This window comes from Anser anser (genome assembly GCF_964211835.1).
Source record: "Anser anser genome assembly, chromosome: 2".
Taxonomy (NCBI): domain Eukaryota; kingdom Metazoa; phylum Chordata; class Aves; order Anseriformes; family Anatidae; genus Anser; species Anser anser.
The window spans coordinates 36321669-36335122 of NC_139721.1; the positions used below are offsets into that span (position 1 = coordinate 36321669).

At 35.7% G+C, this 13454-nt stretch overlaps 1 protein-coding gene across 5 annotated transcripts in view; it reads right to left on the minus strand.

The window, feature by feature from the left end:
* Nucleotides 1-13454, minus strand: part of CSPP1 (centrosome and spindle pole associated protein 1) — a 60509-nt gene that overhangs the window by 37050 nt on the left and 10005 nt on the right. For 4 of the 5 annotated variants that reach the window (XM_083824155.1, XM_083824158.1, XM_083824157.1 and 1 more), the window contains 4 exons: nucleotides 12857-12880; nucleotides 10431-10511; nucleotides 7303-7404; nucleotides 4211-4656 (listed from right to left, as the gene is read on the minus strand). In XM_083824155.1, the coding sequence (XP_083680281.1) occupies nucleotides 4211-4656; nucleotides 7303-7404; nucleotides 10431-10511; nucleotides 12857-12880 (653 nt within the window). The remainder of the gene's footprint in view (nucleotides 1-4210; nucleotides 4657-7302; nucleotides 7405-10430; nucleotides 10512-12856; nucleotides 12881-13454) is intronic. The other variant, XM_083824159.1, reaches the window with a different exon arrangement.

The window sequence follows — 13454 nt, forward strand, 5'->3', positions numbered from 1 at the left end:
CTGACTGCACATGGAACAACAGAACCAGTTCCGAAAATACTGTGCAAAAGTTCTAGAAATACTTCACTTCCCTAGCATTGTCAAAGCACCTCCATCTGAAATTCAGATTCCCAAGTCCGCTTTTCAGGCTGAAAGGATACCACAGCTCCTAGGAAACCTCTTCTTACTTGAAGGGCTAGCTGACTGCACGATAGCTAGAATTTGCCATGTAAAATTCAATTTTCCTTGAAAAAACATACTAATTCCTCATTGCAGAGCCAGCTTCCCTGACAAGCCTTATTATTTTTGTTGTTTATACAAAAATGTGACCAAGTTCACATATCTGGTGGCAACACTAGAACAGATCTTGGAAGCAATGCAGGATCACACACTTTGGCATTCAGACTGCATTGATTGAAACTGATCTTGCTCTTAAGGAGCCAATGTAGCCTCCGACAACTATTGCACAAGCCTGGTGAAATAGTTGATTCAGATATGAAAAGCTTCTTTAATGACAGCCTACCCTTCACCATGTATCTGATACTATTTAAAAGAGAGAGGTCATTTTTGATCAAGATTAAAGACAGGTAATATGGTGAATACCCAAATTCAGGAGATAAAATTCAAAGCATCTACATGTGAAGAAAGCAATACAAATGAAAATTCAAATAAATCCAACGATGCTAGAAACTGTATGAACACAAGGGAGCTTTTCCTGAAAAGGTCTGGGGTAGCTGAATGTACAGGCTTTTCTAACCTTTAAAATTAATTACTCTATAATGAGGACGTCAAGTTATCTTGATAAAATGAGGCAAGAAGAGATATTTAATGAAAAAGTAAGCAATAGATGCTGACAAATATATACTTTCCAAAGCCAGGCAAAGCCAGGGACTTACTATTAAACAAACCAAAAAAAATCCAAGGTAAACAGAAAAAAACACATCATATTCTTTCATGTAAGAGGAGCCACAGCTCTGCCCATCTCTGCAATTTAAGTAATTGCCAATAATCAGAGGCAAAAGGATGCAAGCATGAAAGCCTCTTGGCATAACATGGTCTTCTTTCATGATCCAGATCATCTTTTCGATAATGATCAATCTGTTACTTACAAGGCTGGTCACGCAAGATAAACGCAGCTGGGGAATACAAAGCCTAGTCCACGGCGTGATGAAAGGAAGAAGGGAAGAAGGAAAGAACCAAAGCCCAGGATTCAACAGGCAACCTGTTTTTGTTTGTTTGTTTGGGGTGGGGGGAATGGGTTGTGTTTTTTGGTTGGTTGGTTTCAGTCATTTTTTTTGTAAAAAGCAGCAAACAGCATGGCAGGTCTCTGACAAACCACTCTGTTTTGCCCAGACACGTTGACTCAATTCAATCAAGAAACTCTCATACCTTGTTTATAGGATAGACCTGGTGCTGGGGATAGAGTAAAGCAATCAGATGACTACAGCGAAAAACTTTTGCTCTTCTGCTCACTCTCCTGTCACCATTTCTATTTGCTGAAATACCACAGACCTCATGCCTCCATCAGATAAGTAACCTTTCTGGAAAATCCTGCCAAACACCTGCCTCTTCAAATTAATAAAGCCCATTAAAAAAAAATACCTTCAGTACAGCAAATAAAGTGTTCCTTCTTATTTACTTTGTGTTATAAACCAAATGTGATCTGGAAAAGGTGGACTATCTGAAATGTGGAAATAAAATACTAATGCTTAAGAAGCAAAGCTGTCAGTAACTAAAAGATGTGTTTTTCCTTCTTGAAGAGAGACCGATCGTAGTTCATAAAAGTGGAACTCCTTGTGAAGGACAAAAAATACTGGATTACAAAATAAATTTAATATAAAAATGATGAAAGGTTATTTGCCATTAAAAAAAAAAACAGCAAAGAACTAACTACTAAAAAATAAATCTTAATTTTATATTCAACTAAGTTCAGGTAATTCAGGTGATGGTTAAGCAAATTCTTTTAATAAGATGCACAAACCTTGTCAATAAGAAAGATAAGACTATCTTGTGTACTTTATTTTAAATTAAACCTTGAACAAAAACTGTTTCAGAGGTCTCTCCAAAGTAGCAATGAATTGTCTGGTGATATATTGGTCTCGCATGTTTATATTAGCACCAGTGTTCTTTGGAATAACCAGGAACTTGTAAACTTCTATTCAGGTTGATATTGTCTACCCTTGGTTCAAAAACCATTCTTTGAGAAACAAAAGTAAGCCCTCAAACTTTATCAGCTGGTCATTATTTAAATATTAGACTCTACATCCAAATGCATTAGACAGAGGCACATGGTTATCCTATTGCATGTTAATTAACAGGTTTAACAGCAAGTGCCTTTTTCTGAAAAACACGGACATTTTGTCTACCTTTGTTAGGCACAGAATCAAGCTTCTGCAGTTTCATTCTGATATTCTGAAAAGTTGTTGGACAAGAAGACCCCACCTGAAAACCTCCTTTGCTCCATCCCATGGTATAACATTGGCAGGAATGAGCAATTTTTGCATTGTACTCTCTCCTCTCCAAATTGTATTCAGCAGAAACAGGTAATCTTGTTCCTGCTATCTCTTTAACCACTGCTTCCATTTGCTAACCTTCTTCAGAAATGCTATACGAATAAATACAGGCTTTTAAGAAGCACACTTGAACATACCATCTGAAACGCTGAAATAAGCCATTTACTTAGCCTGCATCTCCCAAGCACTTCCATATATTTCATTTGCCCCATACTTACTTGTTTTTTTTTCTTTATGGTTTTATTTACTTTCACTTTAGAGGGACTGAGAAGGAATGTTGAAAGGTATTTTTGTACAGAGGTAACTCTACTGCCATTTGAAATTGGAAAAGAAGCGTGATTCATTCCATTTAGAAAGTGCGCTTCCAGTAGAAGAGCATTTTAGGGCTTGTTTTTTCCAGTTACTACTCTGCAAAACTATCCAGAAAATTATTCCCGTAAACAATGACTCAAAAGATCATCTAGCCAGTCCACCAGTAATTAACAATGAAATACGATCATAGTATTTAACACTGTTGAGTGGCAGAATTTGCCTTCTGTTTTTTTCTCGAAGTGTTAATTGCAGAAGTGGTTATTTAGGTTATTAGGTCCCTAACAAGGGAGAGACACTGGTGTTTCCTTCTCTGAAGAAACAGCAGTAAAATGATTCTGGCAAGAGGCTTAACATAAAGGAGGATAAAAAAATTAAGAAAAAAAGACCATTCAAGCCCAAAAACTGTGAACTGAACAAATGAACACTCTCCAAGCACGTATTTAAAGTTTATTTACAGGAAACTTTACTGATTTATTTCATTTGAATTTAGCTGTATAAAACATGCCTGTTTCAAGTTTGCTACTATTTCAGACCACAACTCTTCCACTTTTGAAAGGAACCTGTTCTTGCAATGGAATAATCGAATGTGGCCAGACTGCCAAACCCTGAATGACTGGTAAGGCTTAGTTCTTTGTTTTTTAAATCGGTGAACTAGAAAAGAAAGATTAATAATTTATGTCAAAGTAACCAAACTGATCTATCAGTTAACACAGTGTAAAGAGTATTTAACAGAAACCAAGTGTTATGTACTGTTTATTAGAAGATTTACCTCAAACACTCTCTTTTGTTAGATTTGGGCACAGTCCTTAAATGCTTTATTCAGATTGTGTAGTTTCTACTGAGATTAGGACCAGTTAACACCATCAGGATTCAACTCAATTACACGTATAAAGACTTTGCCATTTAGCAAGACATACAGTAAAAATGAGGATTGTTTAAAATATATCTTAGCCATTTCTAATAGGTACTGGCATGTAACAAAAACTGAAGCTCAACCCAATTTTAGAATTGGAATTGAAAATTGACTTGCTAACTATTACATCAAAGGACATACATGTTTATCTTGGGTTCACATTACAGGGGATTGCTCACAAACTCTAATGTATTCTGGCAAATACTTATATATACCAGATACATTTATATAAATTGTGTGCTTCTTTTTCTCAAGTAATTTCACTAGTACCCTTGGCTCACCACACTATATAAAATGTTACCTAATGTATGATTTATATTAGGTACTGATCCAATTCTTAAATGTTTTTCTAAAAACTATGACAAAATTCCTCTTTAAAGTAAGTCCAAAAATTCTGCTTTCACCTGTGAATCTTGTGTAATTTTCATTGAGAGCAAATCATGGCTGTCAACAAGCACTACAGAAATAAAGTAAAAAACAGAGTTAAAGATACCTTTCAGCATAAAAATATCGGGGAGGTTTTCTCTCATAAGCGCTTTCACATCTAAATCTAGGGTCAAATTCTTCACTTATGTCAGGATCATAGTCCATTCTGTAGTATCTTCGATCAAAATCACGATCCTCATCAAGTCTGTGATACCTTCTTATAGGAATTACAGATTGACTAGGAAGTCCACGATGTCTTCTACTGGGAACATCCAAATCCTCATCAAGTCTTTTATTTAATAATCGACTTCTTAATTCAACCTCATCATCTAGCCTATGGTACCTGTCTTCCTCCAGCCGTCTCTTATTTAGCAGCTCTTCATAACCTTCTGTAGAAGTAAAGGCATCTTTCTTGGGAGGTTCTGCAGCTGTACTACAGGGCTCTACTTCTGTATGCAGTTCTGGCTGGAGCCTGGTAGCAGCAATAGGTTTTTTATTCCTGTCCGTCTCACGCTGTTTAATGGAAAAAATATTAAAAGATTTGAATATAAACAAATTACATTGAAGAAATACAAAACCCAAGTTTTTGCTCAAACATTCCCTAAATAGGTACTGGAGAAGAGTCAAGACACAAGCAAGAAGAATAACACTTCAAGCACTTAAAAGCTAATGATTTTTTTCCCTCCTCAAGAAAAGAAAGCACTCTTTCCCTTATCTAGCATTTTTCAGAAGAATACCTACGAATCCTGAATGGGCCTTTTACAAACTCCAAAAGGTAACAGATTTGACCTTGAGATTTAAGGGCACAAAGAACCAAAAACCATTTTTAACTTCATACATGATCAAAAGACTATATATACTTATTCCAGACTGAGACAAGTTTATGATACCTCTTAGCTATGAGCACAACGTTTTAACCTGACCATTTCTTAACCTATTTTTTTTCCTCCTCATGAGTTTCCCCATGGAAAAGTCACGCAGAATTTAAGTACGCTAATATTTCATCTCTGGCATAAAGATGGCAAAAGGGAACAGATACAGGAACCCCTACTTCAGAGATTCAGTTATACAAACACAAGCTGCATTTCTGCCACCTATTTCCTCAGGCTCACTGTTACAAAGCACTCCAACCCTTGAATAAACCAGTAGGAATTAGATACTGAATTCCAGCATCTCAAGGATGCCCAAATACTGTCTTAGCTGTCTTTACAGATTAAAATAGTTTTCAACCATGTGATGCTCCAATGCACTTGGAAGGAAAGATCATTCTCATAAGCAAATAATCTTTCTGGAGACAGATAGCAAACATTATTCCAGGTAGAACTTATAAATTCATGGGCATTTGCACTTGCTAACTGCTGTGAGAAAGGCAATGAACTTTGAGCTGCTGTGAGCACAAATGCAAGTTCCATTACAGAACCACTTAGCTCGCACAGTACTGTACGCGTAAGAATCCCCATATTAAAAAGAAATGCAATTCTTAGAGTAAACCTGCATTAGATGAATTTGAGTATTATCGCAGCCCATCACTAAAGCAAGGCAACAGTATATTTAAAAAAAATACATTCTACACAAGATTTTAAAATTAACAAGCTGTATGGAAGCTTTCTCAGGTCAATATATTGCTTCCAGATTACCACTGTTGTGAGAACCTTTGTTTTAGTAGACTTAAAAATCTTCTGTTGACTACAATTAGTGCTCTTTATATTGCTAGTTTCCTGTAGAATGGAGGATGCATTTGTGTTCATTTACAAACAATAACTAGAAATAGAGTGAGAGCAGAACAACATTCAAAGTCAAAAAGATCAGGCAACCTGCACCCTACTGAAAGATGCATTTTCAGAAAGCAAGGAAGAGAAATGTAATGAACAAAATAGCAGTGAAAGCCAGGCTCTGAGATTCTCAACTCCACAGCACAACTTGACTTGCACCAGAAGGTAAGAAGTAATATATATTTGAACGTCCTGCCTCTTGTGCAGATGTATGTGTCTCTTGAAATAATTGGTTTTAAGTTTGCAACAAGTGTGCTGAAATGTTTTATTAACTAAACCTACACTTTGTTTCCTGTAGTCTACGTAGCCTTAGTTGATTCAGCCATTCTAGATCCATGCGTGATGACTAAAGAAGCTTCCAGCAACCTGCCACTTCTCTCCTGCTAGAAAATACCATTCCCAAAAATCCATGGGCCAAGATGTTTTTGCAGGTCAAACTCATCTATTTCAGTCAGGATAATTCAGCTTAGTAGGTCTCTGCTATTTGAATTATTTAAACTCAGTTTGAGGCGACATCTCAACAAGCAGGTGTAAACCTCTAAGATGCTACCAAGCACCTGATGCAGGTACTAGTCTCTTCTACCAGAACAACTCTTTGCAGAGAACGCACCTATTTACAGCTTAACAGTAGCAATAACACCAAATGGGCTGCGGGTAAGAACAGCTACACCTTTACATGTCCTCCACCTGAGATTTTGAGTTATTAGGGGGGAAACAAGGGAGACAAAGTTTAGTCTGAACTTCCCTTCCATGTCTGACAAAGCACACAGAAAAGCTTACAGATAAGGATGAGGCAATGGTGGCAAATTCATGGGTGCCTATAACCTATGAATCTCTGGAAGAGAAATCTGTCACTGGCACTGTAACACATCAACATACAAATGAATGGCCTCAGCTCAGAATCTGAGTTCAATTATGCGTGTGCTTAGTCTATATTCAGGAGTAAAGACATTTTAGTTGATTCACAATTGCACAGCACCACATACTGGACAGCTAGCATCTGTCCTGCTTTCTCATGGACTGGACACGGACTGAGAAAAAGGCAGCTACAAAAGAAGCTGAGGAGCACTGTGCAGGGCTCGGTATTTTGTCCTAAGAGACAGCTTCCTTGGCCATCACTTTTGCCACCAAGAACAATCTGGGGAATTCCTTCAGAGGTGCTGAGAATGAAAGCACTCTTCTACCAGACAGACATGACTAAAGGAATCAAGAACTCTATTGCATAGCTCATAACCAGAACTTGTTAGATACATCCATAAAACTGTAGCATAATTAAACAATGTTCTTTGCTTCTTTTATTTTACTTTATATGCTGTAGTCAATGATAAAACAACCAACAAGATCATTTATGCTCTCTTTTGTATCAATATAAGTAGAATTGTATTACCTCTGTGTTTTTCTTCCCTAATTTCCTTATCTTTTCATTCCATTCTTCTTTATCCCTGAGATATTGATTGTACTCCTTGTTTCTTTCAAGCCGTAGTTTCTCCTAAGACAGGCATTGAGAAGTAAATCATAATTTTGCACTTTGAGAAGTAGCTTTTAAGTTCACAGTACTGTATTAAATGAATACAAGCAAGCTGTAAACCCCCTCCCCCTTCTTTGCAATGTACAAATGGGACTTGAATTGCTTTGGGGAGTGGGGTGTTCATTATCAGAACACAGTACTTGCTCTTAATTTGAGATCTCCAGAGCAGAAGGTAGCTTCCTAGACATGAAGTCTAGTCCCCAGTAACACTGGGTATCAAGTTGCATCTTAAAACCAGGTAGGTTTCCTCCTGCTACATCTATTCCAAAATTGTTTTGGAGCCTTAGTTCTTTGGAAATTAGAAGTTAATTTCTAACTGTGAATATGAATGTATTTACAGATGATTTTAAAACCTACTATTTTTTATGTTCAGATTAGTTGTCACTTGCCCCACTCAATTAAAACAAGACAACGAATACATGTACGGACAAGATGTGTCAATTAGAGCTTAGGATATAGTTTGAATTGTCAAATTTAAATAATCAGTTAAGCTGAGTGCAAGAACTGTCAAAAACACAAAAAAAATAAAGAAAAAAATCAATCCCTTCACCTTGTGCAAGAATTATTAGCTGTTTTTGCAAGGTGACATTATAAACAGCTTGCTTAAGTCTAAAAATATGCAGGAATTGTACATTAATAATATAAAATGAAATACACAAGTCTTCAGGTAGAACAAACTTTAATTTGGATTATTTGCTCATATTAGTACTTCATGTTCAGAGCAAGGGACATCTCTTATACTACCTAATTCCAACCTGTATAACCATCATGTGAATGAGGAAAAGGAGAATTATATTACAATATTATGAACCACCCTCTACTCTACTGCAGAATTTTCCAATAAAATGCATTTCAACATTATATATAAATTTACTTTCCCATGAACAGATTTCAAATAAAAAGAATTTATACCTTCATCAGCACAGAAATACCAGCTTAGTAATAGTTTTACAAATAAGACCAACGCTCCCCAAAACTGGTTCATTTCAATGTTTGTGTCTAATGGGTTTCTGACACTGACAATGTAAAATCTGAGGACAGTTATGAAAGCTGCCCGAGGGATATTCTCCACAGCTGAGAAACTAGCATTGTCTTCAAAAGGTTAAAAGCTTACAAAAACAGTCAGCAGAAAATTCAGTACACTGTGTGACCACACATTTTACCAAGTACAGAAAACAAAGATGCAAGTGTTAGCCTCTAATCATTATCTGTGCAGACACTAACTGTTTAGCAGGGCACAGTGTGACATCTTCTGGCAACTTTTAGTTTCTACAACAGCAATAAATAAATGGAGAAAGAGGATAAAACGTGCTTGTAGAGAAAATCTCAACTCAAGGTCAAACAGCTATGATATAAAACCAAAGATCAGACATGTTCAAAGTCCAGATGTGTCTTTAATTTCCACAAAATTAATCAAAGATACTTTATTGTTCACTGTTTTGGCACACATGCCAACAAGGGTTAACACAAAGTTCAGAAGAACTTGAAGCCAAGTTAAACTCAGCATAAGCTTGGCACAAAAATGCATGCTTCCCCTTTCCAGGGCATTTCATTCTTGCTGCCTCCCTTGTTTAAACCCTAATACATTTTGGGATTTGGGTTTTTTTCATAACAGTAGCTTTCATTTGTTTGAGCTGTCACGTGGCTCCTCATATGGTCAAACATTATTGCCAGCACAAGAGAGGCAGAAAGAACAAATAAGCACAGCAAGGGCAGGACTAGCACATTCCCTAACAAGTCATGTGCTGTATTACAGTGACTGCGTAACCCCAAACACAGAGTAAGAATGCAATTCCAAAGCAGCGAAGGTTTAAAAATAGATAAGTATAGATTAAAAGCACAACAGTCCACTCCTCGTCCAGAAACAGTTTCTCTTTTTCTTGCATCTCAGCTGGAGTTTGCCTGATCATTACAAACTGAGTCAGCAAAAAAATTTAATAAATTATGATGTTTCTGCTGATTCAACTTCCTGGATCAATTTCCAAGAAGGCACAAGAACAGAAAAGGGAATATAAAGCAAACTGTGTGAGGGCAGAAAGAGCAGAGTGACTCCTGTAAGACTGATTTAGGCTTTCACAGAATCATACCATGCATCAGAAGAATGGATCAGAGGTTAATAAATTCCACACATGCACATTGCGTCTTCGTAACTAACCTCCACCAACAGAGACACTGTTCTGGCTGATATCCTTCTCCAACATAGGAAAACAAGACTATAAACTGATAAGAAATCTCAGGGAGATCAAAAAGGGCTAAATGCAGAGAGAGAACGTGCTTTTCTCAAAACACACCCGTACACGTACTCTCAAAGAAAAACAGAAAATGAGAAGAGACCTATATTAACAGAAGGCAATATGTGAAATAAAAGATCACCTTTTATTTAGATTCTTGGATTTATTTGTACAAGAAGAAAAATGACACAAGATTAAGCAGGTACTGTGCAGAGAGATGTGTGCAGAGGAAGAAATCAAAACAGGGTGGATATAGCAGAAAGAAGACTTCTTTTTGTTCTGATAGGAAGTGACAGTAATATCACTGTAGAAAACTGATCTTATCCCCAGGCTGCAGTACAAAGAGTAACAAATTAGAAAAGTGTACATAATCATAAGAGCAATGTCTTTTATTTGATCAATATGGACCGCTGGATAAAGAACAAGAGCTTTTCAACACAGCAAGTGCTCTGTAAGTATGAATTAGAAGCAGCAAACCTCCAGCTGATATCAGCATAGAATTACACATCTAATTAGTTATCTACGAATTAAAGTAGAAGTATCCTAGGATTAAAAAAGCCTGATAGGTATTTAAAAAAATCAAAATTTAAAGACTATGTTTCTGAAAAGTATTCTAATGATGACCTCCAAAAATATTCACTTATAAAAACAGAGTAAAACCAAAAAATCTTATGTGAAAATAATTTTTGTGTAACAGTTAAAACATCTGGGATCATTTTCAGGTTATACACAGCTTAATTTCCTCCAAGCACTCACCTTAGCAGACCTTCGTTCATCAATAGGAAGAGATAATCCCTGAGTATAAGGATCTACTTCGCCAGTAGTCAGGTAATTTTTCTATGTTAAAAAAATAATAATCATCATTCAATATATTTTAAAATACCAAATTTTATTGCTAAATAGTTGCTAAGAATTATATTTTCTGAAATATATCTGATCAATTTAATGAAGATAAGACTGATGACCTTCACATTCTGAAAACACGGGATGCTCTCAGCACAGACAAATGAAGTGAAGGAATATGGAAAGCGAATGGCTTTGTTAATACACTATTACAAGGATTACATAGTCTGTGTATGAGATATTCAAAAAATTACTGATTTTTGGGGTAAAATTACAAGCATTAGAGGAATTTTCCAAGACATTGCCATACTTAAGATGAAAAACTGACTTCTCTAACTTAAGAAGATGTACACCTACCTCTTATTTTAACAAATGGAATCCATGCTAATATTAGCACAGTCACCACTTGATATATAGATATCAACACTATCTGTTTTCTACAACAATAGTCGCCAAACTTTTCATAATAATGATCCATCACCAAACCTTGCCATTCCTTGTGGACCAGACACTTTCAGAACAGACCTTCCAGCTGAACACACTGTTGTGGATCAGCATAGCTCCCCAGGCCACAGCTTGGAATCAGGGCTTGTACAGCTAGTCAAAATACCAGCTTTCAAACCAAACACCTATCGATACTGGAACACATCCTTAGTTTCAAGGTCTAGTGATTCCTTCGTACACCACTCACTTACTAAAAGAACCCTCAGGCCATTCTCAGTCAATCAAATAAAGTTTTATAAAATCTGATTACATTTAATAAAAAGATCGTCTACTTCTGTGGCATGGCCCGATGATGGGAATGTGTTAGTTATGGCATTTCACTAGAATGGAAGTTTCCTTCCATTATCTATGCTGGAACTTAGCCTGGAAGCTTACACGCATGTAAACAGGTAAGAGCTCTACCTGTTCCAGTGCAAAGCCTTGTCACTATAAATTATATTCCACAACTGCACATTAGAAGATTTAAGGGATTTAATAACCATGCAAATATTCAAACACAGAGAAAACTAAATTAATATGGAGAACTAAGTTATTTTTAGTAGAAAAAAATAAATGAACGGTAATCCTCTCTACCCCATAACTCTTTTCATACTTCAAACATCTGTAGAGATTACCTCAGGTGTTAAAAAAAGGTATTTGCCAAAACACAGAAACTGATATGGAAATTGCATTTTCTACATAAGCACAACTAAACGAGTTACTAATCAAAATATTATCACTGTGAGAGCTGCTAAGAGTTGCATTCACTCTCTATGCAATAAAAAGAAATAGATTATCTCATAGCTTACAAAAAAATAATAAGCTTGTATACCCAAATTTGTAAAACTGAGGTTTAGAGGAGAATAAAATACTAAAAGTCAACACAAAAATGATACTATTTGGATACTTTGGTGGGAATTATAAAACAGTTTAGGTTTTCACACAATATTCTAATCTGGAAAATAACCTGAAGTTTCAGATTAAACAAGAAGCAACAATTATGTAAGCATCATTTTGATTAAAGGTTAAGAAGCCAGTTAATGTTGCTATTGCTGTTGTTAGTCAGGAATTCCAGTGCGTGCTAATATAGTTAATTTCTATCATAGGCATGTTGTTCATAGCTCAAAAAAAAAACAAAAAAACAAAACCAGAAGGTTGTTTTTCTACCACACTAGCTCCTGGTCCTTTACTGAAGTTGCTTAATCTGAACAACCTGGACACACAACATTAAAAATTTGAAAGTTAATAACATATATATGACTGTGTAACGATATACAACAGAATTACTGTAATTGAAAGAAGCTCACAAAGATGTGCCTCTGGTATTTCATTCTAGCATTCTGAACCACTAGATGATGAATAACTGGCTCCACTGCTTTCCTGTGCACCACTGACAAGATTTCATAGTGAAGGAAAAAGCCCTAACTCTCATTCCAATGGCATTATAATATTTGAGAGCTTATTATTTTATTCCAGCTTGAAGTATGTGTATCTGAACTTCTATCTAATATACGATAGGATAGGCCTTGCAGCGAAAGTGCACTAAAATAAACAAACTTTTGTATAGTCAGCATTAGATAGCAACAATAGCAATTGCAAAGGAAAAGAGAAATCAGTAAGTGTTTTTAAATCATATTAATGGAAAATAATAAATAAGCAATCATTCTGCACAATGCAAACAATGCTGTTAATCACAACTAATCACTACAGAGCACACAAATACACAAAGCACAAAAAAGTAATGAATTTTTTTAAAATTCAAAGAGCATGAAGCTATCAAACAAAGCAAAAAGCCACTAATTTGAAGGAAAAAAAAAAAGAAAAAAAAGAAAAACAAGATATTGCAGGCACCCTACCTTTCTTTTTGCCTGTGAAATACCCTAAAAGTCAGGGAAAAGATACTATTCAACAAGTGTCTTTTATTCAAGAATATTTGAATTTGCAATAAATAATTCTTTTCTTAAACCAGATCCATTCTTTCATTTTAAGAAATGAAGGCACTGATAATAAGCATTTTCAAACAACAAAAATTACTTGCTTCCTGATTTGTTTTTCCTGTTTCACTAAGATCTGGTACATTAAGAAGCGATACGTAATATTCCCAAGATTATGACATTTCATACAGACCATTTCAGTTTTAAATTACTATTGTTGCATATAATAAGTTCTGCTAAGACAGAGCATCAAAGTTCTTTTATTTCTAAAACTGAAATGAAGCCAGGAAATGGAGTCACACTGATTAGAGCAATATTCTTAGCTGAATTACAGACCATAGAATACATAAGTACTTGAGGAAGTAGCAAATGATATTTTAAATTCTAAAGAAACTACAGAAGAAGTAAAGAGACAAATAAAGGAATTCAGAATAAAATGCACTATGTAATACGTAATCTCATGGCAATGAGACCTGTAGAAGACTAAAATACGTAACTGTTCCTAGTGCTGACATTTTGA